This window comes from Haemorhous mexicanus, chromosome 1 (assembly GCF_027477595.1).
Source record: "Haemorhous mexicanus isolate bHaeMex1 chromosome 1, bHaeMex1.pri, whole genome shotgun sequence".
NCBI classification, from domain to species: Eukaryota; Metazoa; Chordata; class Aves; order Passeriformes; family Fringillidae; genus Haemorhous; species Haemorhous mexicanus.
This window is the reverse complement of record NC_082341.1, coordinates 20,751,429-20,778,604: the sequence shown is the minus strand read 5'-3', so window position 1 is coordinate 20,778,604 and position 27,176 is coordinate 20,751,429. Positions and strand designations below refer to the sequence as shown.

Genomic DNA, 27,176 nt, shown 5'->3' with positions numbered 1-27,176 from the left:
TTCTCATACAGCATTTTTATGGTCTATCATACTCATGTAGTTCATGAGACAGCAGTCATGTTCATTTCAATATGAATCCAGGGAAAGTTTGTCTTTAAAAATAAGCATTGTGTAGGTGATGAACAGCTCAGATGATGTCCTTTTCATGGACATCCTATTTGTATAAGTAACTATGCTTCAAAAAGAATTGCTTATCTCCTGATTTATGTTTTGGTATTTTCTTGGCAAATTGATATTTGTTTTATAACCTAGCAAAATAAACGTATAAATACGATTGAAACATTCTAGGATTTTAACAACAATGTCCAAATATAATATGTACAACTGAAGTAGAATAGTTGCTATTTTAAATTAGGATACCAGGACATTATTATGGGATTTAACACATACAAATTATTTTTAGGAATTTTATACAATGTAAAGGTAATAGAGGGTATTAAAGGTAGTAGCAGTGTCTGATGGAAAATATTCAGTGTTTTATGATCAATCATAAATCTGTGCAAAATTATGAATATCTGAGTGTATCTATGCAGATAACAACAGCTTATTTATGTATTTTTGTTTGCATTTGAAATTGAAATTTCTGTGTACCTTTTCTCATTATTCAATCTAATTTTTTTAATGTCAACAGCATAGTTTTCATGTAACACAACTCCAGCTTGAAAACTCCAGACTAAAATAAGTTCAGCTAAATACAAGTGCTTAAATTTTATGTAAACCCTTAGATTTTTTCACAAATTAATCCAACTTCACATAGTATTCAACACCTCATTTATTTTTTAACACTTGGGTCACAGTAAATTGGCGAACATGACAAAGTTGTGAATTGTTTTCCTCACTATGCACTTAATCTTTTACAGTGAAATCTGACTTGTTACAGATTGGGAGATCCACACTCACAGCTACCAGGAAGCAGAACTTCCGAAAGAAATAAAGGAGGAATTTTGCATTGTTATTACAGAAAAGAAGATGAGGATGTTAGTCATCCCAACTAACTATAAAAGATGTTTTTACTTACATGGTTCCTGAGCCTGAATAATCCAGCTGCAGTTCTGATTGTTTGGGTATTTGGCAGGATACAGAGGAGAGGAAATTGCTGCCCCAACTGAGTCTGACTCTATGAAACTTCCACATGCTTTAGAAAGAAGCACAAAGACATAGATACATATATAAATATTTATATATACCAATCACCTTGCTTAGATTCTGTAGGGAAAATGAATGCATAAAGTGTAACAAGGTACATCAGCTTGAAATGAGGATAAAATTTGCAATAGGATTTAATCAGAAGAAGAGACTTGAGGGTTAGTTCCCAGCATTGGCTGCACTTTCTTGACAGGGATCCATATGCCTTGCTGCACCTGGCTGACCATCTGCAAGAAGCCAGACTGACTTTAAACCTGATAGTCTTCATCTCTTCATAGCCCAGAAGAGATACCTTGGGGCCAAAATAACTTCGTTTTAGGGTAGTGCAATATGCCCATTTCTCTGGTCACTTGTTTTTGTTGGCAGCTAGGAAGAAAAAAATCATAAGTAACTGTCCACAACTTTCCAGCACCCGAGGGTGGCCCTACATTGCATTGGCAGGATCCTCTTGTGAGCGGTGTCAGCAAAACTGCAATTGTGTGAGGTGTTGCACACACTCTAGAGCTTGACTGACTGCAGAACTTTGGCTGCCATGCCTCATCTCTAAGCTCACTGGCTACTCATAAACTGCCCAGGTCAGAGTTTAACATACACCTGCTTTAAACTGCAGGCTGAGGAGATGAGTACCGAAGAGTGAGGCTCCTTTATTGTGCTGTGCTGCCTAAAACACCTAACAAAAGATGCAGCTTTGTTTACTAAGTTTTCTCAGGAAGAGGGAAGCTGGGTTGCTAGCATCCTGGGCAGGGAGCACTAACTCACCAGATGTGGTTTGTGCAGTACTGAATTCAGTAAATGTGTTCTGAGAAAGCTGAAAAATTTAGGCTCTCACAGCTGTCAGCCAGAAATGCCCAAATAGGTATCTAACTAGTACCTCAAACACTGGGGTTTCTGTTGATACAAGATCCTCCTTTTCTTTATAATTTTTCACAATATTTTCAAGAAAGAAGCATTTCTGGGAAAAGCAATAATTAATGGTGAAAAGAATCTTGAGAGGGAAATTAGAGAGACTGATTTTCTCTGCAAAAATTAAATGTCTGTGTCATGAGAAACAACTGTTTCCCAAATTACTGAGAAAAGGTAAAAGCAAATCACCAGGTATCAAATAGTATTTACCTTCATGAAAAAAATTCTGCCCAGTTGGTGTCTTTTTTCATTAAAAAGGAAACCATGTAAAATACCAATTAGTCCACCACAAATTGGACAGTTGATGTTTGGCAGGGTATGCAGGCCTGAATCCATGGACTTCATCAACAGCACCACAGAATTCTTTTACAGCTTTTCAGATTCATGCGCATGGATGGACATATAAAGTGTTATTTTGTCACTAGGTCTGTGGAAACTGCCAGTTGCACATTTTTCTCAGGACAGTTATGAACAGCTAACCCTCTAGGGAGGAAGAATAAGAGGTAGCTGATGTGTGCTAGATGCCTTGCTATAAAAAGTATGATTTCTTTTTTCCCAATTGAAGAATCTAAGTTGATCCTCGGATTTTAAAGTCTTTTGTGTATAATTTAGAAATATTTGTTCCTGCTAAAGATACCCACTATTGTGCTGCATGGCTAGGAATGACACTTTCCATTATCAGCTGTGCTAAAAGACTGTGTCTGATAGAAAGTGGTGATGAGATAAATATGCATGGATGTAAATGATGCAATTACCCTGGGTGAAGCGAGCACTGAAGCCCCTGTGCTGGATGGTTGTATCAGAGTGCAGTCGGATGTACAGCAGGTTCCTGGAGGATGTGATAGGAGGAGGATGCTCTGTTCCACAGAGTCTTTTAAGAAGTGGTGCTTCATTGTTAGGCCCATCAAATACCTGTTATGAAAATATCAAATTAAGTATTTGGTTTCAATGGGAGCATTGAGAAGACTTCAATTTCATTCCCTTTCTTATGTTTCATAAATTTTGATCATTATGTAGTCCCGCTATGGGCAGTGCAAACAAACTGTCTGAAGTGGCAATTTCCAAAAAATGCATGTATTTCAGGTTGAAGCTACTGGGACCCTTGTAACTAAATGTAAACAAAATGCCCCAAGTAAATATCTCTTTCATGTATATTGGGTATTGAAGCAACGCTCATTTAACAATCCAGATGTCCCCAGATATTTGCTGTTTACTGTTAATGGCTAACATGAGCTCCTGTGTAGCTTTCATTCAGTTAAACCCTACATCTTGTCTCAGTAAAGATTTCTATACTGGCCCTAACATGACACTGGTGCATCAGTGAGAGGTATGACTCCAGATAAAAGCTCACTGGTATTATGGTTATTAGATCCAGCATCAAGGATCAGAGCCCTATATCTATTATCTATGTTTTATAAAAGCTCCAGAGTGCCAAATTATACACATATACATGAAAGGCTATTTAAGCAGAGGGTAAAGGAAAGTTAAAAAAAAAAAAAAGGAGGAAGAAAGTAGATAGGTTTGCAAAACTTCACTTTTAATTTTACCACAAAAGCTTCCTTCTCTTTTTTTTCCCCCTACAGCTGATAATTTTGTTTCCTTCCTGTTTTACAATCAGGAAGAGAAAGACAGAGAAGTTAGAACAAATGAGTTTATAATTTAAGCAACATCAACATTTTGACAAGAGAAAGTACAGAGAGAGAAGAATGGCCACAGTCTCAATCCCCCATTAATCTTTCCTAGCACTCTGTCAGAAGTGATTTGTTGCTGCTGTGTTTGGAGCCATGGGACAGTCTCAGAAGTGCCTCCCTTCAGCAGTAAGGAGCACTGGAGCTCCAGCACATTGCATGACCACAGAGGAGGAGCCTTTGGGCTGCAACAGCAGCTGAATTCAGTTCCTGTTTCAGCATTAAGGTCCTGTCCTGCCATAGTCACATCATTTAATATAATGGAGAAAAATATGGATTAAAATATGCATAGGAGCACCCAAAAATGGAGTCAGGAGGCTAAAAGCTGTAAAAAAGCTATACAAATGACATCAGATTAGAAGACATTAACTTTTTATTGAAAATATCTTCCATTACTTCAAAATGCCTCACATTCTAGCAAGTCTGTGCAAGGCAGCACCAATGAATTAGAAATTTTAAATTAGACTGTGTAACACAATGCAATGTTTCTGCCTCCAGTATTCAAAGGCTTTTGAACACACTAGTGAAAAAACCCAAAAAACCAGCAGCTGAGAGAAAGATGACCTGTCTCAAATAAACCTCAGAGCTAAGAAACAAGGGACAAAACTGCTGCTTAATCCCCTGACATACCCTACATAGTCAATGCTGTACTCATGAATTAAACATTTGCCTCTGATTCTGTGAACACTAGCTAGCTGTGTGGGATCTGGTGATGGAGCATTAAGTCTGCAATGCCTGTTAAAATGAGTACCTGGTAAAGACACCAAAACCATCCATCCATTCAACCTTTTCTTCTCTCTTGGCAGCCTGCCACCATCACCCTCTAATACACAGTGTGCAGTGTTTATTCTTCCTCTGCACATATATTCTGTATATAAATCAGATGGCCTGGAGTTAAAAACCACAAACCATGGAATGTGGGGGGAAAAAATAACCCTTAGGAACCAAGGCAGTGCCTTTCCCTAGACAGTAGTGAGAGGATTTTATTTGAGAAGAAGCATTGCATTGACAGGGCACAGAGAGAGGGCCTGACTACTGGTAAAATGCTGGCTTTGGTCTGCGTGCCTCTGCCCAGCTAAGGATACAACCAGGAGGATTTGCAGTTGGATCAGAAACCACAATAGTCACACACTAGCTCAGGAAAGAGTTGAGTCTCTGCAGTTTCTTAAAGTTATTTTAAAAACATTTTAGAAATGCATTTTTGTGGCTGCAGGACTAAGGAAAACCAATGCATCTGCTCACTTAAAAGCCAAGTGTTCAGTTGCATTGTGCATAGCAGCAATTCCCTTTCCACAGTGAACATAACTGAGTGACTCATTGCCTTCTTCTTCAAATGTGTACTGAACTTTGCACAAACACATGACAAAAAGATGTCAATTTTTGTCTTCTAAGCCAAAAAAACTCCACATATTTCTAACTGTTCTCCCTTGAAAGATCCTCTTTGCCAGCACCTGGAATAAATAAAGTCATGCCTCCTCTCTATCTCCCAGAATCTTACATTTCTATATTCCTGTGTTTTACTTGTTATACTGCAACAGGAAATAAAAAAATCCATTTACTTAATCAAACTCACTGGACAGAAATTCTCACTCCCCTTCTCAGCACCTTGCGCTGCAAGCACTGCCTACCACTGCTGCAAGCCATGTTCTCCTCCAGTCTCCAAATACTTGAAACTCTTGCTGACCTGAGCTCCTGGCATAGCAACAGATAACTTATTGGTTAAACACAGTCCAAAAATGCAGCAATTGGTACATTCAAAACTTCTTTCTGTCCATTTGCCTTCAAATAAACAAATTTGGTTGAGTCACACTCTCCCAACAGAAGAACACAGGGGTGGGTACACAGGGAGGAATTGAAAATTTACTCAAGTATGATGACAATGACAACAAAAACTCTTCTCAAAGATCTTTTGCTTTTTGCATAATATAACAGAGTTAGACTTGAGCTTAGAGAAAGGCTATGCACCCTCATTTAACAGATGAAGTGACAGTAATATATTCTCAGAACAAAGAAGAAAGAAAACCGAGATACAGCAGAGGACTCAACTAAATTTAGAAAACTAAACAAATGAAATATGTGCTCCTCTCTACACTCCCTCCATTGGCTCTAGAGGGAGCTCAGGGCAGGTATCCCATGATTTACCATCACAGGCTCAGAATACATTTGGCTGAACCTAGATCTGTGCTCAGATTCACATCTGAAATCACGGAGCAGAACAGAAAAATGCACCAGGCTTTATGGAGCTGCAGCATAGCCAAGAAGCAGCAGACACAAGTATTTTCCCTCCTTCCACTTTGCTGACTTAACACACGTGCAATGGAAAACCTTAGAGGAAAAAATACATTTTCATGTGTTTCCCATAGAAAGGAAATTATGGGAAAAATATTTGGAAAAAAAAACTTTGAGTCATAATGCAGGGAAAAATGAGTGGATTTAGAGGGGGGAGGATGAAGGAAAAGACCATTGGTACACTCAAGGGTGGAGGAAAGCCCAAGAGAACTCACAGAGCAACTAAAATCCCTACAGATAAGTAAAAATTCAAGAAACAGTAAAGGGTGGAACCTCTGTGCTGCTCATACATGGTAGTTGTTCCTATATTAGGGAGAGAAAAACAACCCACCTGCTTCCTTAGCTGCCTGTATTTTCCATTTACACAGCTTTTGGAATGCAATTCCTAAACCATTCACAGTCAGACATCTACTTGTGTTTTCCAGCTACTCTCTGTCCCCTCACTCTGCTCTCCCACATGTGAGGCATATAGCAAGTCTCGAAACAGGGTGAACACAAATTACATCTAGGTATTGGTAACAAGTGATTCTCCTATTATTGGCATACCAGGAGTGAAAGAAATCTCATTTACTTCTTTTTTGTCCTGCTGGTTCCCTTACAAGAGCAATGAAAAACTCTACCTCATACACCAAGGCCTGAGATCCCTTTATTAACTCTTGGCTTCAAACCAGCATTCCCCCTCATCAATTTTCAAACCACACTCTACTTTGTGGGCAGTGATTGATGTCTGCATCAAATTTGACTCTCCAGTTGTGTTTGCACAGCTGGGGCTAATGGGCAACTCCCTTCTTCAGCACCCCCAAAAAACCAGAAAGCAGAAGCAAACAGCAGATACTCCTACAGCTTTGGAGGACAAGGGGTGTCACTGCACATGGTCTGCAGACTCTGTTCCCACAAAGAGCTCTGGCACAGCCATCTCCTCTGGCCACTGAGGGAATGACTCTTTTCAATGATTCAAAACTCAGTGTCCTTTCCAGCCTGTAAAGGTAATGGGAGACTTGTGCTTGTAGCTGCAAGGAACTCATGGAACTGAGTATTCCACAAAGTGTTAAGGTATGTGCAAGCATCTGCTGGCATCAGGTCTAGAAGAGAAACTCCTTTTAAGAATTTAACCCTAAAGTTAGAATGGTTTGTTTGCGTTAATACAAATACAACCATTTTAGATAGCCTGTGTTTCTATGAGGCACTTTGACTTTCTACTCCTGTGTCATAGCAAAGATGATTTGCAAGCTCCCTTTCAAAGGTTCCCTGATGTAGTTAATAATTTAAATAAAAACACATAACCACATTTCCTTATGCTTCATAACCAGGAGGGAAAAAAAAAGGAACAGTCATTGTACAAAGACGCTTTGTGGGCAAATGAAATCTTCAGTTCTGCTCAGCAAAATGGGGACACATTTCCTTTTTTTCTAGTTCAGTACAAAAAAGCTTTACGAGGCAATGTTGTTTAAACTGATGCTGTTTTCAAAAGAGTCTCAGCTCCTGCCAAATTGAGTTCTTTGTGAATGACAGTTTATCAAGGAGAGGAAAGCTGGATTTTGGGCTACAGTCACTGTGCTTTATCTGACTAGTACTGATCACACATGCCTTTGTACTGAGTGAAGTGCAATCTGACATCGAGGGCCAGGACTTCATGTCCCCGCTCCCAAAAGGCCAAGAGGAGACTTGGAGAGTTTTTCATTGTTGAGCACTGATTGAGCAGCAATTTGACTTTCTGTGGCACCAACAAAAATTCACAAACCAGAAGCAATGTGAAGCTTTAAAGAGAGCAGTGGGTCTAATGAAGCAACTAAACAGCCAGCTGCAGAGCACCTGAATAAACAGTGTATATGTAAAGAAAATCAGCCAGCAGCAATTCCTTCTGGATGCAGACTCCCTCTCTCCTGAGTTTGTAGCAGAGTATGGGCAATCTGCTATGTATGTCAGCAGTTCATCCTATGGCTTGGAGCAAGCTGTGGCAACTGCACTGTAAATGGAAAAGGGTGTCATCATAACAATTATCTATGTATGAGGTTATTTTGCAAGCATTTCACCAGACTAACTAAGGAAACCTTTGAAATTTCTTTTGTTACTTACTTCAACATTGTCATAATTACATGAGTGGTGATTTTCAATGTCAAAATCTGTGAAATTCAATAGGACTCTGTGGCTCTGGTCAACTTGGATAACCCAGGAACAATCAGTGTTGTTATTATAAGGTTGAGGATAATTTGGAGAATGGATTTCCCCGCTGGTAGCTTGGAAAACACCACCACAGCCTGGAAAGACACAATCAGTTTTAATCACAAGCTCTTTTCTTTCATACTTAGCGAGAATCAAGCTCTGTTTTTAAACTAGGAACACCTCTTTGTTTATATTTCCTACATTAAGCTTTTGTAAGATGAATGCTACAACAGTTGAAGTGTGCAACAAAATCAATGGAAATTCCTTTTAGGAAAGTATAACTCTATCATTATAATTGAATATGTGACACCACTGCTCAGAGTAATGTAGCCCCAAACTGGCAGCAGATGTTGTAAAGGCTGAAGCATTAGTGCTGGTAAACTAGATACTGTAAAAGCAATCCAAAATACTGTTCATATGAATGCCAGAGACCTGGCATACTGAGAAAGCAATAACCAGGCCTAGCTGAGCATAGGGTGAGAAAATTACTTCTTTACTGAGAGAGCTGGGAGTCCTCATTGCTCATGAGCAGTGCAGCAGTTGCAAACCTCACAGTTTTACTTCTCTACCCATGAAGTTGAGGGCTTCCTGAGGACTCCACCCTCAGCTACTTCTGGTCAGAACAGATCTGGTGCTCATGAATATCTAAATAGCCCAGAATGATGAATTCTGTGTGGGAAGTACCAGGGATTTCAACAGGACTAACACGAACAGAGTTTTACATCTTAAAAAGAGATGGAGGAGGGAAAAAGAAATACAAGGATAAAAAACCTATACTGTTATTGCATTCTGGTGAGTGGGTATTTTAGAGGCTAGAGGGGGTTGGAGTACAGCAGGCAAGACATTGTAAAGGGATAAGAAAGCTTCAGGGGGCCTAAGCAGAAAAAAATAAGCTGCCAGATCTCAAAAGGGGATTAATTCAAAGGACTATTGTAGACTTCTTTTATTAAGGGAAAAATCTTGTGCCTTTCTCATAAAACTTGTGAGAGAGGATAAGTATAAACCTTGACAAGCTAATGAATCAGTGTGCTTAATCAAGCAAAATTGCAAGAATTAAAATTTGCCTCTCATCATTTTTCATTGCAATTATTTTCCGATAATTGGCCTTTTTGTAAGAACTCCCATATAGAGATGTGGTTGAGTCTTTTAAGAATATGTCTTCTTTTAGTGGTTACCAGTAAGGCTGTGAACAAAAAATCACATTGGATGATGGATAAACCTTATTGTGATCAAGTATTTGCTAATCACTGCAAATATTTTTGGGATCCAGTCCACTGAGTTCTTCAAGCTAGTGTTCTCAGCTATTTTTCAGTTTACCATTTAAAACCAAAAGCACCATTCAGTGAATAAAAGACACTGTATGGGTAAGTGGGTGGGAAGAAGTGGTAGCATGCAAAATCCTTTACTCATTGCAGGAATGTCTTCATTAATTATGTAGAGAAGAAATCAAACCAAAATACATTAAAAGGCCTAGATTTCAGATAATTAGACAATTTTTAACTCTTTGTGTTTTCCAGCATCTATTAGTATTACCAAATTCAGTATCACCCAGCATTCGGTCCTCTGCTGTTTGACTACTTTGAATGCTTGCACGGCTGATCCTCAATTCTCAGGCTTCCTGAATTTCTCCTGGTGTTAACCACTATACTCACCACCTGGATTTTCTTGCCAGGAGGCATGAAAACCTCTCCCTGTCCCTGCTGCATCGGTCTCGAAACGGACAACAGCTGAATTGCCAGTGGTGGAGATTCGCAGTGGGTTCTGTGCTGATCTTGAAACACACAGCTGGGCTAGCCTAGGAGAGAGGAAATCTGGGCCACCAAAGACCTAGAAGTGGAAGAAATATTGTCAAACTTTTCCAAAGAGAGTATCTGTCACACACAGTTCGTGAGAACTGTTTCGTTTTTAGGAGGAAATAAAACCCCATCTATAAGTATTGAAAATGATTCAACATTTTAAAATGTAAAGCAGCTAATGGAGTCTTTTTGTCTGCAGACCTTGTTGGTACCTGAACCACTTGTACAAACCAACTTTAAAATTCCTGATGATTTGAGAACAGCCTTGCATTAAATAGAATTTTCTGTCTGGGGACTTGGCCAGATTCTTCTTCCCTTTCCCTCCAGAATTAGCACCTTGTTTCTCTGGACATATAAACCCAGATTTTTTTTTTTTTTTTTTTTTTTTGCATCTTTGATCAAAAAAAGGGCTTCTTTTTGCAGGAACTGGTGCTGATGATTTGCACCACTGATATCTAGAGGCATAGCTAAAGACTTTTTAAATTTGGGACAGATTTCATAATTTCTTCTGATAAAAAAAAGCGTTGCAACTTTATTTATTTCAAGGGCAGCATAAATATCCAAAATACTGGATTTGGGTCAAGTAAGCTACATAATGTCCTATGCTACATAATGTTAATAATGTCCTTTGGAAGTCAGGATATATAACATACATATTTGCCACAAAAGGCGGGTTTTGGCTTTTAAGAGTAATTGTTTCCTACTCAGCAGAGTGTGCCTCAGGCAGTCATAAACCAGAGAACCACCACTCCCTTGAGCATCACAGCAATGTGATGTACTTACAATGCATTTTTAAACCAAGAGCAGTGAATTATGTGGCAGTACTGAAGCCTTGTTAACCCTGTTTGTTTTTCAGAAAGGATGTGGATTTTAGTTTGAACCCATTTGTAACTGGTGGAACAGCTCACCTTCCCTAGTGTTCCCTCTCAAAGCTGAAAAAAACACACATGCTCAGGGCAATTTCCAATTGACATGTGATTTTGGTGCCTAGAGCCCTCAATGATTGCATTTTCTTGGCTTCCTGCATGCTAGTGAAATGGCACCCAATACTAGCAGTCTACCACCTTCACTGTATGTGCCTGGCAGAACTGCAGCTGCAAAAGTGAGCTTGGCAGTAACCTTGGATGTGAAAACTATAAAAGAGGCACACCAAATAAAGAATGTGCTGCTGTCTTTCAGCAATTGAACAATTAAAAAAGATTATAATTCTATAAGTATTCTTATTCTTATGTATAAATCCCAAAATTAAACTAGATAACATCAAGTCCAAATGACAAAAACAACCCAATAACCACAAAATAACAACAAAACAACAACAACAACAACAAATAAAAGACCCAAACAAAAAACACCCAAAAGCAGAGAATAGGAATATAAAGCAACAAATCCCATCAGAATTTTCCAACAGTAGCACCTCAAGTCCACTCCAAAAATTGATAGTTTGGTAAACATCAAAAAAGTTAAAAGAAACAGTCTATGCATCTGTCTCAGAAAGCAACAGTACTGTTAGAAACAGCTTTATATGTGTCTTTTTTTCCTATGATTACTTCAAGATGAGGGGAAACTCAATATTTTAGTAAGCTTTGTCAGATACTTTTAAACCCCAGAAGCAGTTTGAGTTCTGTCCAAGCTAAATATCTGAGCAAGTCTAACAAAGAGCTGAGCTAGTCCCCCCACATTCAGGGCTAAGTGTACTGCATTGTTACATAATTTGATTAATTGTGTGCTCACTAACTATTCAGAGGGCCTGACACTGCTCTGATGTTAGAGATACAAGAGAAATAATTTGGTTTTAGCTGGAAAAGAAAAAAAAATTCTGTGACTCCAGGTTAATGTGAGACCTCAGGAACTGAGGCTTGCAACCCCAGAAGAAATAAGAAATTAATTTTTCTGTAAACATAATAAGCAGTTAGATGTTCAAAAGACAGTATTTTGCTTTGGTGGCTGATAACACAGGCGTAATAGGTTAAGCATTTTTATTTTGACTGAGATAGCACTTTTTTGCATTCTGCAGGGAGGCTGCATGGCTTGAATGGATAATGACTCCTCTGCCCAATCGATGGTCTCATTGCATTCAAAAGAAGTCAGTATGGATGAAATCACAGCTCAGATTCAGAATCTGTAATGAAGCTGTCAGGGTCTGGGGAAGAAGCCTGTTTGCCTGCTGGAAGCTCAGGGTCTTCAGAAAAATCTTACTGCTTGGCTGCTTGTGAGGCCCAGTGACTGCTGCATTTGTCAGAAGTCTGTTCAAATATGAATTTTAAAAAGTGTTTGTGGTACATTCCCTGAGTCAGAGCCACAGCATGAGATCTAGCAGGAACACATGCTCTTAATCATCTAAGGCAGCCCAGGGAAGCTATGTGGCAGAGGAAACAGCAGGAGTTTCTAATATGCATCTAATAAGTCTCATGGACCAGCCTCTCGTATCTTCCCTGGTGCTCCCTGGGGCTGTCTGCCCCGTGGGCAAGGGAACCAAACCCAGCTCTGACATAAACCCTGCTGATTTCTGCAGCATCTCCTCAGAAATTACCTTGGCCCAAGCTGAACACTTCAAATTGACCTATTGGGAAAGAATTAAGGATGGGGGAGAAATACTGATGGAGATCTGAAGTTTGTGGGTCTCCTTTACATTGTTAACTGTTCAGCAACAGCTTCTGCACAGTTTCAAAATAAAAAGCAGTCAGAAGCATGCTACTTATAGTTATGAGTGTATTTTCTTTTCTCCTTTAGGCCAGTTCAATTAATCAGATGCTTTCATAAAGGCTGGAATAAAAACAAGTTTGAGTGTTTCCATGACAAAAACCAATAAAATATTATATTTGGCTACAAAGAGAAAAAGCAATAGTTACCACATGAAAAAAAGAAGGGGGAAAAGAGAATGGATGGAAAGAATGAATTCAAGGGTGTGGTTCATAAAGAATGATAGGATATCTGAGCTGAAAAAAAAAAATACATAAACAAACATCTAGTCTGACCAGAGTATCTGATCCCAAGGTAAGGTGGTATTGAATCTCATAGCAGGGCTGCAGGACACTACCATAAAGCCCATGGTTTTAATCTGTTCTTATCATTTGCTTCTGCCCTGTTAGCTCCATTTAATGTTAACAGTCAGCATTCCAGAGTTATGAGCAACAAAATGCTGTTTTATGCAGTTGGTCACCCTCATGACACAGATTTTCGGGGAATAACACTGATCCCTGCCCAGACATAACTTCCAGCAAAGAGACAGCCAGGCTTTGACAGAGAATTAAGAACAGTGGTAATACCTGATGGTTTTTTCTATTTAAATAAGAAGACCAGAGCATCTGACTTGGAAGTGAAATAGATTGACAGTCTTCCTCCCTTTTCTGCTCAGGGCTACATCTTGCTGAGGCAGAATATATTTATAGTTTGTAAAAATCTGGTCCATGCTAAAGGAGAAGATGTCATCATTTATGTGTCATAATTTATTCAAAGCAGGCTTGGTAATTTTCCTCTATGAATGTAATTTCTATAGAAACCATTTAAAAACTATTTAAATTATTTCATTGTGTCCAAAATAATGTCTTCTATTTCCATGAAGCATTTATAGAAAATATCTTTAAGAACAATTTAAATTTGCTTTCTGGATGTTTATAAAAGGAATGTAATTTCAAGGGGAAGAGAGAAAAAGACTGACTACAACAGTGCCATAAAAGAAACAGGGAGAAAGATTAAAGGAGAATGCATCAAACACTTGAGCCATGGGAATAACCCGAGGATTTCACTTTTAAAAAATTAATGTAACTACTATTGCACAGTTTTGGTGAAACATATGGCAGTCCTTGGATACTGACATGGAAATGACAGCTTGTTTAAGAGGCATTGTCAAAGGAAAGGAAAGGGAGATGCTGCCTCTTACAAGAACAAGTATGCTTCAGACAAATGTGCAAGGGTGAAATATTCAAGAAACTATGGTACGAAAATGAAGTTAGCAACAAAGATGTTGCAATGAGAAATATCTCTTAGAATTTTCCTAAATCCACTGCCAGGTCAAAGGGATGAGGGTGTTCCTAAGCAAAAGCTAAATGCATCCAGGAGAGCAAATTTTTTGATTGCTGGGAAATATTCATTACAGGACATCCTTATTTCAGGTACCAGACTGAATGGGACATGGAGGGACAGCAGAGTGCAGACCTACTTTAGCACTGATTTTGACTTCCTATTAAAACTGGAAAATTGTTTGATGTCAAAGAAAGCAGGAAGCAGTAGAACTTAGTACTCAGAGATAAGGAAAATGTGAAATCAGGAGAATAACCATGAGAAAAAATAGACTTCAAACCCCAAAGATACTTAGACAGGATACTTTTGGGAAGATGATGTGAGAGTGAAAGACCCTTGGAACTTAGTGATCACTGAAACACACAGTATCAAAAGCACACCAGTAACCTTTTATTAACACTCTGCAAACTTAAATGTGTGTGTGGTTTTCTGCTTGGACACACATAGAAACTACAGAAAAGAAGGTGGCAGGATAAAACAGCTTCTGAAAATGTTTTTTTTTTTTTTCCCCACTAAATTTGAGTCATCACTTGTTCTGCTCAGACTATGTCAATCACGGTTTGAATGAATTTTATAACAAAAGCAAGAAAATATGTATGTGGCAAGGTACATGAAGCTCCACTGCGTGCCTGCAGCTTGGCAGGGGAAGCTCTATGCTGCCATGCAGGACCTTTGATCATGCACTAAGACATGAACCAATTTTTCCCTGTAAGCTGATTCATGTTAGGTTATCTGCCAGCAGATCAGTCAGGTGTTGGGAACTGGATGAACCAAGATCAGGAGACAAGTAACTCAAAGCATGCCAGTTCTGAGGGCAGGAAGGCAGGGGAGCTCAAGCAGCAAGGTGAGCATCCGTGCAGATGAATCAGTATGGTTGGAATGAAGCAAAACATAGCAACTGAGCTGCAAATGGCAAAAAAAGGAAACCTGGATCCTAAGGTGAGTACCTTGCTCAGGAACACAGAGCAGCAAACTGCAGGGTCCTCTTAAATGGTGTCTTTAAGCAGTTGGTGTCTGGCAACCCACTCAATTGGTTTTAGCCCAGCTACCTTCCCAGTCAAAAAGTTCCCAAACAAATGGTTGCCAGCCATCTGTACTCTTTCATGGTACAGCACCCTACACTTATTTCTTTATAAAAGGTGGAGTTTTTAAGACTAAGTTTTTCAAAGGAGTTTTGTCTTTTGCTAGGAAACATACAGTGCATAGCATCATAATTAATTAAAAAGTCACCAAAGATAAAAAGCAAAAAATAATAAGAACACTATGGCTTCTGTGACAATACCTGTTGAACATAACTGTAGCCTTGACAGAAACAGGAAATTGTGGTAGAATCGTTTGCTCTGCATCTGCAGTTCTTGGGATTATCTGTTCCAGACAGAAATTAATACAACTTGTGTATTTTAGAGGAGTAAAACTGATGTTCTTACCTCCAAAACATCATAGCTGCAGTTTGGGTGATACTCAATGTCGAATTCCTGAATGGTGAGTTGAATGCTGCTACCAGGTGCTGTGTGGATGTACCAGATGCATTCCCTATTGCTTGGGTAGCTGTTGGGGTAGCCAGGGCTGTGAAATGAACCAGAAGGGCCAGAGAGCTCTTCTCCACAACCTGTCAACAAAGCAAAGCAGCCTGGTGAGAAGGTCTGGAAAAACTCCCTGCCAGCTCTGCTAAGAACAGGCAGTAGCACCCATTTAATTAACAAAAGTGTACTCTGGGCTGGAAGGTCTGCTCTGCCACAGGGAGCCCAGGAAGAGAACGGCAGGCTGGAGCTGTTTGCACTGCCTGTGCAGGAAGTACTTCACCTCCTGTTTTGATAGGTTTTGTACCAAACCTCAGCATCTGCTCTTACTGCTGAGACACTGAGAATAAAAGTGATTTTTTTATTGGCTTCTAACTTTATCAGTTCAAGAAAGCTAAATCAGATCCATTCTCAGCTCTTACTGACTTCAAATAATGCACAAGCTAAGTTATCATAGGGAGGTCCTTCTATTGTTAAATGCCATTTCCCACTGCTTTAGAAATCATAAAATTAAAGACAATGCAGTTTGCCTCAGCCTACTGAGCATGATTACAAGCTGCCAGATCACAGTGGATAAACCAGCTTTCTGACACTTGGTGCGTTTAATGTTCTTTTTTTTATTCAATTGTAACAGTACAATTGTAAACAAGCTGTGTTTGAAAGGTTACGTATTTTTTTTTCAGATAAGAAGGTATTGTCCTAAGAGCACTCCCCAGACCCTGGGCTGACTAAGTTCTTACATACTATGAGCTAGATTGAAAAAAAGAAACCAGTAGCAAAACAATGGATGAAATGCAGGCCCTGGTTTAACAGGACAAAGCAGCTGAACATCTGACATTAATTTTATCATTGCTTTATGGAGATGTGCTAAGTGTAGCACTAGCCTATCTTTAATGAACTCCTGGGAAGATGCTATTCCTGACTCAATCCCCAAGTTCAGGCATAAATAGGGCAGGAAGGCACAGCAGCCCTCCCAGTATAAGGGCAGATTGAGATCAGCTCCATTCACAGTGAAACCTTACCTTTAGAAAAGCCAGTAGGGTGGCTATCTACCTGTCACATGCAGAAAGAAAAAGGATTCTGTGTTTGATCTGATTTTGTGTGTGCCATTCTGCCTTCCAGCAGCAATTTTTTTTTTTTTTTTTTGCTCTTTACAGTACAAGCCCCCCAAGTGTTTCATTTAGGCACTAATATTTTGCTTACACAGAATTTATAGGGTCACTTGAGCTTTGTAATACCCACACTCCATCAATCTCTTTGGCTTAATCTCCAGAGGAAAGGTTCTGTCATATTGCAAAGCCCCAAAATACTTAAGAAAACCATCTCACAAACCATGAGCTCTATATTCCCAGAGGCAAATACTGTGGTATGTCAGAAGTGATAAATAGCATCTGTATCAGAGCCTTTATTTATAGGAGATATTTTATAACATGAACCAAATAAAATACTCCTTTGATCTGCTCAACATATACACACAGATGTGTAAAACCTCTAATCTCTACTAAATCTAAGAATAATTTGCAAATTGAATAAGGTTCTTTGGCTATGGCTCTGCTTTATACCATATTTCAGGAAGCTGTAGATCAAATCTTCAATTAACTGCAAATATTTTCTTTAATGTGTATAATGCAAAACTTGTGGCTGCTAAGTCTCAGAAGCATTTACCATAATTTCTACCATTGAGTCTTTCAGCTTCACACAGCAAACCTGACTTTGACTTCCTCATCGTTGGCTATAGGACTTCTAGGACTGCAAAACACAAATCTTTGAGGGGAAAGAGCAGCTCTGAAAGGCACCGAAGCTATAAGAATCTATTTTAAGCTAAAAAAGGAGACCTCTAAATACAGATGTGAGGCCATGCCAGCTATGTAACACTGATCTCTCTCAGTCCACCTCACAGTATCCACCAGAAAAGCACCTTTTAAACAAAAGAATTCCCACTAATCCAGATGAACCTGTACATAGCTGAAGTTGTCTCACAGGTGAATTGGCACAGGCTTAGCCCTCCTCCCTTTTCCCCACCTTGCTGCACATGGAGCAGCCAGAGGTGGCTTGCCCTGCAGTCACAGAGCTACATTGTCAAGCTACTGGGCATCTCAATTTAGGAACTGAAGAAGTTTTTAAGTGTATTTTAAACCAATCTTGCCTTTGATCCCTATGGAGAAAAAGGCAGTGCACTTCCTCCCCTGAGGCTGTCAGCACAGGTAAACCCCCTGAAACTTTGGTATCCATGAGCATTTCATCAGTGAGATGGAGAGGAAGAAAGCTTCAGTGTAAAGCCCCATCCCTTTTACCTCCCGGTGCCTTTAGAAGGTGGCCTGGTTTTCCTCTAAAGAAACCAGGCTGCTGAGGTTTTACAACTGAAGGGAAAAAGGTGTCATCGTTGGGGAAGCCTCACAGTGAAATTTGCAGCCTTTCTTTCCCCTCAGCAGCTGGAATCACACAGCCACTAAGGAGAGAGCTCAGCTCAGGAGGAAAAAGCTGCTTTCCAGCTTGGGAAACAGAAAGATTTCTCAACAACCAGACTTAATGTCTCTGCTCCTGAGGGGGTGGGAACAGGGATCAGGGAAGTTTCAGCAGGCAAAACAAAGCCAATTGCTATTTATCTCAGCTCAAAAAAAGCTGGGAACATTTTAAAACCTAACAGGCAGTTATGACTCAGCTTCTCCTACTAAGGGTTTCCTGATAGCCACAAAAGAGGTTTTTTATTTAAACCTGAAATGGCTCAGAGGAGAGGAGGAAAGCCTGTGTGCTCTTCTTTGAGGCACAGACCTTTCTTCCATGCAACTCTTGTAGGTAGCATTCAGATTACTCATACTCCCTCTCCAGAGAGGTTTATATTTCCTCTGAGTTCAATCAACATTCTCTGGAAGCACATGAGTAAGAAGGTCAAACTGCTTTTAATGTCTCATTTCTTTTCTTCCAATTAAAAATGTTCCCAGAAAAGGCTTTTTTTCTTTTTTTTTTTTTTTCCTTTTTTTTTTTTTTTTTAATGGAGTGATTCCTTTTAAGTGCTTCAGCAAAATGAAGGTAAAGTTTAGGTCTCCGAGATTAATTTCTTATAAGTTTTTTGCAAAAAGATCTGAATTACTTGAGCTTATGCCTAAGCATTCACTGACTAATAGCAGAAAAAAGAGCACACTGATCTTTGCAAATATGTGAACTTCACACCTGAATTTTTTTGACTGACCAGCATATGGCACAAGAAACCACCACCTCAGAGCAGAAGCAGAAGCACTATGTCTGAACTCTCTGGCCAGCTGCCAGGAAGTCTGTGCATGATGTTTCTGTTCTTTATAAGGATGAGGTAAGACTCAATTCTGTTGCATTTTGCTGAAAATATAGATGCTAGTTGATTTTTTAAGGATATTTATGTAAATACTTAAGAGATTAAAAGATATGTTCTCAATTTAAACTCACTTGCTCACTTGTAGGATTGCTCTACAATGCCAAAATGAGAAAACTCAAATAATGAACTTTTTGAAATGCTTATGAAACTTTGATTACAAAGTTACATGAATACAGATGTATTCATGTCTCCCAATGTTTGTATTTGTCTGCAAACACCAAACAAAATTTTGATTCTATTGAAAAAAATGGAATTTTTGCTGTTTATAGCAACAAAGAAGAAAACGTTGATCTTTAGGAATAAATAAAAAAGCAGAAGCGAAAGGTATAAATAGCAGCATTATTTCATCTTTCACTGAAATAACAGTGATTAATACCAAGCCATTCTGCCCCTAGTGAAACATCTTTAAAAGGTTTTTCTCAGCACGGAAATCCACAGTCTTGCTGTGTGCTGTGAAATGCAGACAGCTGCACTGTGGAAAAGTTGCTTGCAGCTGAACTGCAAGCATACAGCCTACGACTGGTTTGTGCCAGCCTCCTTGCAGTAATTTTGGACATTTCAGCCCTGCAGTTAAACAGAGAAAAAAAAATAAGAAAGGGGAGGTACTCTTTTAGTAGTGTAAAGGTCCTGGAATTCCCCTGAAAATGCTGAAAACTACTACCTACTCTGGTGTTAGTTGCTAGGAAATCAGACAACAAACAGAAAACTTAGGAAATATATATTTGGTGGTTTTGCTTTTCTCTGACTAAAATTTACGTATTCATTGAAGATTGTGCAAGCAATGATTTACAGATCTTTCCATATTACTGCCTGTCTGGTTAGCAGATGATGTTCATTAACCAAAGAAGAATCCCTATTCTCACAAATAATTTTAGCTGAACAGAAATGTTGTAATCTGTGGAAAACTCTCTTATTTGCTAGGTTTTCAGATTTATTCAGGGGTATGTTTTTAGCCACATGTTAGAAAAATCCCATCCATAAAGGTTAAAGAGAACTGGCACTGTTCCTGCAAAACCAAAGTTAGGAAATGAAAGGAACAGAGTTTTCCAGTTGTGGTACTCATGGCAAAACATTTCAATAAACGTAAGCTGACTCTAACTGCAAAGAGCATGCACTATAAACATTTGCCTGTACTACAATAATACTTGTGTGAAGTATAATTTGGATTTGATTCTGAAAACTTTTGCTCTCTTGGGTATGTTTGGTTGCAGAATATTATCCAACGGATGAAGTAGAAGAATTGACGTGATAAGGGTTTCTGCAAGAGAGTAAAAATTCAAGAGAGATGTGTTCTGGGCTTTTCTCTGCTTTCTGATTTCTTAATATCAGACCTTGTTCATCCTTAGACTTAATGTGACAGAAAGACACTGAAAAGGAATCGTAGCTTTTGGAAACTGAAAAAATGGCAATTTGTCAAAGCTTACACAAGAAATAGCAGAACTATGATTCAGGCTTAGAAAATCTGGACCTCAGCTTCCTTGCTGACCTGCAGGGTGATATTCTGTTCAGCAATCCTAATGGATGCCTGAAAAATGTCTCCAGTGAATGGCTTCTGCACCTTCATCTAACCTCTGTTTCTGTAGTGCTTCTCTGAAGAACTAACAACTTTAACACTTGACCTGACACATATACTGACAATGTGAAACAGAAAGCAGAATCATTGGTGCAAATTTGGACTGAGAAGTGCTGAGAAGAGACAATTAAATTGAAAAGGTCTATTGACAATGAAGCAGCCAAATGAGTGAGCTTCCAATGCAATGCAGATGTAAATATAAAGCAGTGAGGCCCTACGTGCACGTTGCTTAATAAGGTAAGTGACGGCTGCAGGAAATATGTGTCACCTCAGATATGACAGTTGTCACTGGTGTAATTTTGCACTCAGAGACCTTTGCCCTCTTGGCCTCCTGATGTTTTTTTTAGGGAAAGCAATTTGATTGGCATTCCATCTTTGCGATATCCAGACTGTCACCATAAGTTTGTTCTTTTTCAAAGGACCAATATATGTCCCATATATATTTGCCTATATTAAACTTCCTAAAACAGAGTGAAAGTAGAATAAGCACCTTACAGATTCAAGCTTTCTACTGGCAAATAATCCTTTTGAGGCCTTGACTGCAGAAGAAAACATTCGTGATTTAGCCAAATCATTTCTAAATCCATCCTCACCAATGAAAGTCCCTCAGAAGAACAATGTTATTTCAGAACCAAAATAATTTTTAAATTTACTTCTCTGCACTAGAACTTTTTATTCTATTTCTATTTGTTTTCTCTTTCTATTCCTATTTCCATTTTTTTCAAGTTAAAATTACATAGGACACTTTTAAGCATAAATAACAGCATTCTCTTAAGATCAGTTATTAATTCTGTCTTTGTGAAAGCCTTTAGGTTTTTAAAGAAACCACTCTTTATAGCAGGTTTTCTCAGCAGCTGGAAAGATCAGATGCAAATGTCTTAAATCAAAACAGTTTTGCTTCACCTATAGCAGAAGGGGCTATTCAGATTAGCTATCAATGAGGTAAGCTTTTGTCTTTTTTTGACCACCTCACAATTGTGAAGAAACTTCTGGGAAGAGTGTCTGAAGCAAACTGTATCAGACGCATGGAAAACACAAGTGCTGCTCTCTTTACCATCAAAACATGGGAATGTCCTTGATATATATCTCATAGAGGCATCACACCTGCCAGTTAAGGAGCACATGGACAGCCTGAGAAATAGATCACAGCAGCTTGAACTCTAGAGCACACATTTGTCACTTGAGCAGAAATAAAAGCTCCTCTCTCAGCAATATATGTAGCTCTGTTATTTTCTTGTCAGGTGAGATGTTATCAGATCTGGATGTAGATTGCCCTAGGAATTTGCCCTCAGAGAAGATGGGATCCAATGGCTTCACTCTGAAATACCCAACTCAAAGGCTGCATCTCCTGATCAGTTCCCTTAGACAAGGAGACTTTTTCCAGTGAATTTTTTTTTTATGAGCTTGAAAGATTTTCAGAAGGGAGAGGTAAATATAGTACCCCAACCACAAGGACATATCTAATTTATTTACTCTAGGGCAACCAGGCAATGTATCCACCAAAAGTAAGAGGAATAGCTGTATTTGTGCATGACACCCACTGAGAAAAGAAAAGGAAATTTTTTGAAATGAACAAAAAGCTGACAACTGTGGTCAGCTCCGGAGGAACTCGCACTCACATTGCAAGCTGTCAGAAGTCACAGCTGTGACATTCTGAGCCAGCAATGACATTCCCTAAGAGCCAGGCCTATCTGACCCCACAGATCCTGGTCTGTGCTTAGACACAGCCCCACATTAGCAGTCTGGGCCCTGTGCAGCATCAGGGTGGAGCTCAGTGTACGGGAACTAACAGAAGGGCAGAGCTGCCTGACAGAGAAATGAATGTCAGTGCAGCAAAAGACGGCAGAGGGGTGGGAAAGGAGAGAAAGCACAAGAGTGTTTACCATGCAGGCAGATTCTGGAAAGCTTTGAGAGCTTTAGAAAAGCAAGTTAACCCAGCACCATGGCTATTGTATGGAACTGATGTCATCTGGCTGTGCATAAAAGCCTCTGCTTTTTCTTCTTTTGTGCAGCTCCAGCATGACGTCACCCCGAAGCACAAGAAGGCACCTTTGTGCTGGGGCCCTTCCTCTGCTGGCTCCTGCTACACATCCCACTCCCAGCATGGGTCCCTCCCCTACCCAGAAACACTCCCTCATTCCCCCTGCTGAATGCAGGGCACCTCTGTGGAGCTGGCAGAGCCCCTTGGGAGCCTGCAAGCTCCAGCAGTCTGTGGTAGAGCAAGGAGCTTCCATCCAAACCGTGTTCAGCAGCCTTGCACCTCGGCAACCCGCAGTGGGACCTCTGCAGCCCTCTTCATCTGCTTCAGATGCAGTCAAACCTGAATGCTGCTGACTGATGAGACAGACAGAGCAACTGGGGCGACCTAATTATTTTCAAGGCTGGAACCCCTTTGGTGGGATGTACAATGGCACACGATTTAACCTTGTTACAGTACACAACTGCTGTTAAACAAGCACAGTGAAAAAAGATGCATGAAGAAACTGCAAACATAGTTTGCTGTTGTAAAATAATTAACAGATTTGTTTATAGTTGGCTTGCATGCTTGCCTGTTTAATAAGGCCCGTGACAGTTTTCATGACATGCAAGAACAAGAGAACAGACACCCAATGCACATCCTGGCCAATGTTATTTCATTCAGAGAAATGGGGCGGGGGCAGCTGGAAGTGGACACTACCACAGAAAACAAGTACCACTCAATTAAACTAGAGAGAAGCCTGCACAGAAAACATAAGTCTATAGAAATGGGGAAAACTGAGGGCTGAATGTTCCCATTAAAAAGCTGAAGTCACTCACAGTTACCCATGACAGCATCAGTCCCCTGTTCATTACAGAAATTCTGGACACGCCCCTCATCCCTGTGCCTGCTCCTGGAAATGGAAGCATATTTCACTAAAAGCTCTCAGTATCCAATCAGCTGATCTTTGATGATGTACGTGTGCAGAAAGTACTGGTAAAGTATGTTTTGAATTATGAGGAAATGCAATGGATTTAGAGCTGCAATGTGTTATTTCTATTTAGATGGTGTAGAGTGGCATAAGCTGGAACCCCTTTACACATCCAGGGAAGGAAGCCTTCCCAGAGGAAACCTGGCTCACTTACCGTCAACATGCCATAGCATTTGGAACCCACTTCTAGCATTCAGTCCATCAGAGTAGAACTCCACATGAAGGCTGGTCCCTGTGGTGCTCCCTGCCAGTGGAAGAGACTGTCCACAGAAAGTGCCTATCAGGCTGGATTGTGCATCAGGCCCATCATAGAGCTGAAATGAAGAAAAAAAAAAAAAAAGCCAGTGAGTCAAAAGAAGCTCCCCAGTTAAGCAGCTTCCCAATGTTTTGTACAGGATTGAAAAAAAAACCAAAAACCAAAACAGTGACACTTCTTCCACTGGCCACCCTTGCACAGCAATATGAGCCTGGGGAATGTGGAAAGATTTGGGTAAAATGATGAGTAAATACAAGGCCAATAAGTCTTTAAACCTGGCTGTACACTGTGTGCAGTAGGAAGGGTTTGCTGTTGCTGTTTTGGTGTGTATTGGGGGTTGCTGGGGAAGAAGATAAAGGGCAAGTGGCAGTGAACTGAAATAGAAAGAAAAAGAGGATGTTGTGGGTCTGATTTGCCCATGCACCTAACACTGAGTGCCTCCAAACCCCTTGGTGACAACTCTGTTTATATCTTCATCTGTTTAAGGCTGCAGCCAGGTGATGTGAGGACTGCCTGGGCTTCTGATGGAGTAAATCAAGCAGTCAGCATCATGATGGCCTCCCAGAGTAGTGAGGACAAACTGAAAACCAGAAGTAAAGTAAATCTTCAAAAACACAAGGAGATTTTATGTGAGTTTATTTATGGTTTCATAATCTCATGCTTAAGTCTTTGGAGGAAAACTGTACTGAGCCATGCTACTGAAATTTGATTTCCTTGTCATATGCTATGTGCTGGTATTTTGACAATCAGTGATTAGTCAGATATAGCCAGCCCAAAAACCTTGATGTTTTCCAAATATAGATGAGGACTCTTCCATCCCACTCTTAAAACATTGCCACTCTTAAAAAAATCCAAAATCAACCAAACAATCAAAACAACAAAATGCTAGGGAAATATTTCTGTGTTTAAACATTTAAATGATGTCTGAAAGCAGTCATATATTCCCAACTAAATGAAAACACCTAATACATATTTTGATGGGGTGATAGTAGATGCTTAGAGCTTTTTAACTTCTTTACATTTGTTGTCTCCAGACAGGTTTAAATAGTATTTCAAATTCTAGTTTTGGAAGTTCTTTCAAATCCAGTAAATCACACTCAACATACCTGTGTGGTCTCACCAAATACCCCATACCCAAGTGTCATTTTTCGGGCATGAGGAATGTAATTTTTGCAAAGATAGTAAAAATGAAACATTTTAGCTAGATTGCCTTTGATTTACAATATCAAATTGCTGACTATTTTCAAGGTAGGATTTGCTTTATTATTTGTACCTTGGTTACTATGATTCTTAAAGTTTAGGAAAACAGCAACCCTTGTCCTTTGTTATCACTTTATGAGAGTTCATCTGATCTTTTGTCTTACAAAGCATATCTTCCTAACACAACCCAGCAAATTACTGGCACAGAAACCATGTCTGAACATTCTCATTGTGCATTTTTGGCATGCTTCCTTACAGAATTTCAACAAAAACTTTTCTCTCTTCTGAAGCCATTCCTGTTAAGTTGTCTCTGTGCAAAGAATAAAATCTATGATCTCTAGAAAAACAGCAGAGGTTTATTTATCTTTACTCTCCATTCAAATCTCTTCCAAATATACTTGATTCCACTAAGAATTTTGCTATGTTCAGTACTGTATGTCATACTATGGAAATGCATTTCAACAAGTATTGATTGGCCATGCTAGCTGCTAATTTTTACACATATATTCTGGCAGACTCTCATATGAGAATATATCATTAACCCCCAGCCTTTCTGCTGAAGATGCTGGTCTTGCAGAATCTTCAGAAATCTCATTACTCATTTAAAACAGAGCTGGGGCCAAGAAATCAACCTGAATGGTTTCAAATCTTCTAGCAGACAGTCCAGTTGAAATGTTGGGGATTTTTTAATTAAAAAAAAAAATTGAGTTAGTTCTGCCAGAAGTTAGGGTCAAATTGCAGAAGTAATTCTACGGTAATACTCCATGGCCTATTTAATGACTGGTGACCATCAGTCTAATACAATAAAAAGCTCAAAGCAAGCTAAATGTATTGCAAAGTGAGAACTATCACTCTGTTTGGTATGGTTTCTCTTGGTGAAATCAGAAAAGATTGAAAGTTTCTAATTGCAGTCACATTGCTGGTAGTGATCAGATGTGTTTGAAAATAAATATGAAATTGTCCTAAAGATTAGATGGCAATGTGTTGAATATCAGTCTGTATTCTTTCCACATACAAAATTTGAAGGACCACCTGATAGACAGATGAGTTGTCCCATGCCCAGCATTGCAGTTAGGACCTTCTTCCAAGCCAGGGTGAGAGCTTTTATGTATTCTTTCAAGGCATAAGTTCAGAAAAATGAAATCAAGTCAGATCCAATTAGATTTTTTAATAGTACTTCCTTTGATAAATTTGTGGTGTATACTGCTCATATTTCTGTGGCTTCAAGCCATGGAAATCTTACACCAGAAAAAATATGAATGCTGAAGAATGAATCAATGTGGAGATCACTCTGAATAGCAGCTAAAACTATGTCAAGATAGATATTTACAATGTACTGTTAATTTTAGTGATTACAAATGCAAATCCATTCTAGAGAACTATGGACGAAATCATACCTAGAAACTTCCAAATTCAAACAACACCAAAACAAAAAAAAGTTTCACGCATCTCTTGCAATTTGATTCATCAGGAGTGCATCATTTTTATCTAAGACAGAGAATGCCACATTTCTATGTCATTTCCTCTGGAAACAGTCCATCAGTTTTTGTAGCCACAAAGCATGGTTACTATGGCAATCCCTTCATGCCGCGCTGCCCCGTGGGTTTGAGTTCAGAGCAGCATTTCACAGGGAATTTGAGTGCCTGGCCAGCTGTAACTCATTGAGAGAGGCAGAACCACGACTGCTAGAATTACAGCTGGGTTTTTTGAGCTGTCTTTCATTTCTAAATGAAGGGAACAGCTGTGTGTTTTCACAGGGCATTTTGAACTTCTCAAACCACCTTTTGCTCTCACACAAACACAGGCAAGGGAAACTGAAGCTGAACACAGCTCTCATGAGCCATAATTTCTCTCCTGATATCTGAGATAATGTTTCTTGTGTCAGGTCCTGCTTTGTCAGCTGTGTTATCTTAAACTGCTGCAAATTGAGGGAACGTTCTTCTGCAGTCTATAGGAGGCAAGATACTCCTTATGATTGTGAAAGACAATTAGATTTTGGGGCAGTGTATTAGTCACTCCTGCACCATACTGACTCCAGGAACTGGTAATTTGACTCTCTTCCAGCTCCCCATTGGGAAGAAAGTGTTTGTTCCCTTTCTGTGTATATACTGGTTTTGTAATATATTTATTTGTTCAGACCTTTTAGCCTCCACCAGAAAATCCAAGCGCTTCATAGTGATTCTGGCAGACAATTCAACCAGCAAAACAGGCAGACACCTTCAACACATGTTCAGATCCTTAGCCTCTCCTTTTTAGTAAAGCAATTGCCCAGCAGCAAGCAGAACGCTGCATTTCACCAGCCTGTAGCCTGGCACTGGGTCTAGG

General features: G+C 39.5%; 1 protein-coding gene and 2 long non-coding RNA genes across 3 annotated transcripts in view; 2 read left to right on the top strand and 1 right to left on the bottom strand.

Annotated features, from left to right (window-relative positions):
* The window catches only part of CUBN (cubilin), a 141,794-nt gene that overhangs the window by 61,355 nt on the left and 53,263 nt on the right, over window positions 1-27,176 (bottom strand). Inside the window, 6 exon segments of the mRNA XM_059842496.1 lie at window positions 1,019-1,135; window positions 2,805-2,961; window positions 8,103-8,284; window positions 9,842-10,016; window positions 15,433-15,614; window positions 23,550-23,709. Of these exon segments, the coding sequence (XP_059698479.1) occupies window positions 1,019-1,135; window positions 2,805-2,961; window positions 8,103-8,284; window positions 9,842-10,016; window positions 15,433-15,614; window positions 23,550-23,709 (973 nt within the window).
* On the top strand, window positions 8,841-12,674 carry LOC132325318 (uncharacterized). The gene is made up of 2 exons (XR_009485878.1): window positions 8,841-8,981; window positions 12,000-12,674. It is a non-coding gene; the product is annotated as an uncharacterized LOC132325318 (long non-coding RNA).
* On the top strand, window positions 18,514-25,199 carry LOC132325314 (uncharacterized). The gene is made up of 4 exons (XR_009485877.1): window positions 18,514-18,832; window positions 20,086-20,684; window positions 21,289-21,389; window positions 22,460-25,199. It is a non-coding gene; the product is annotated as an uncharacterized LOC132325314 (long non-coding RNA).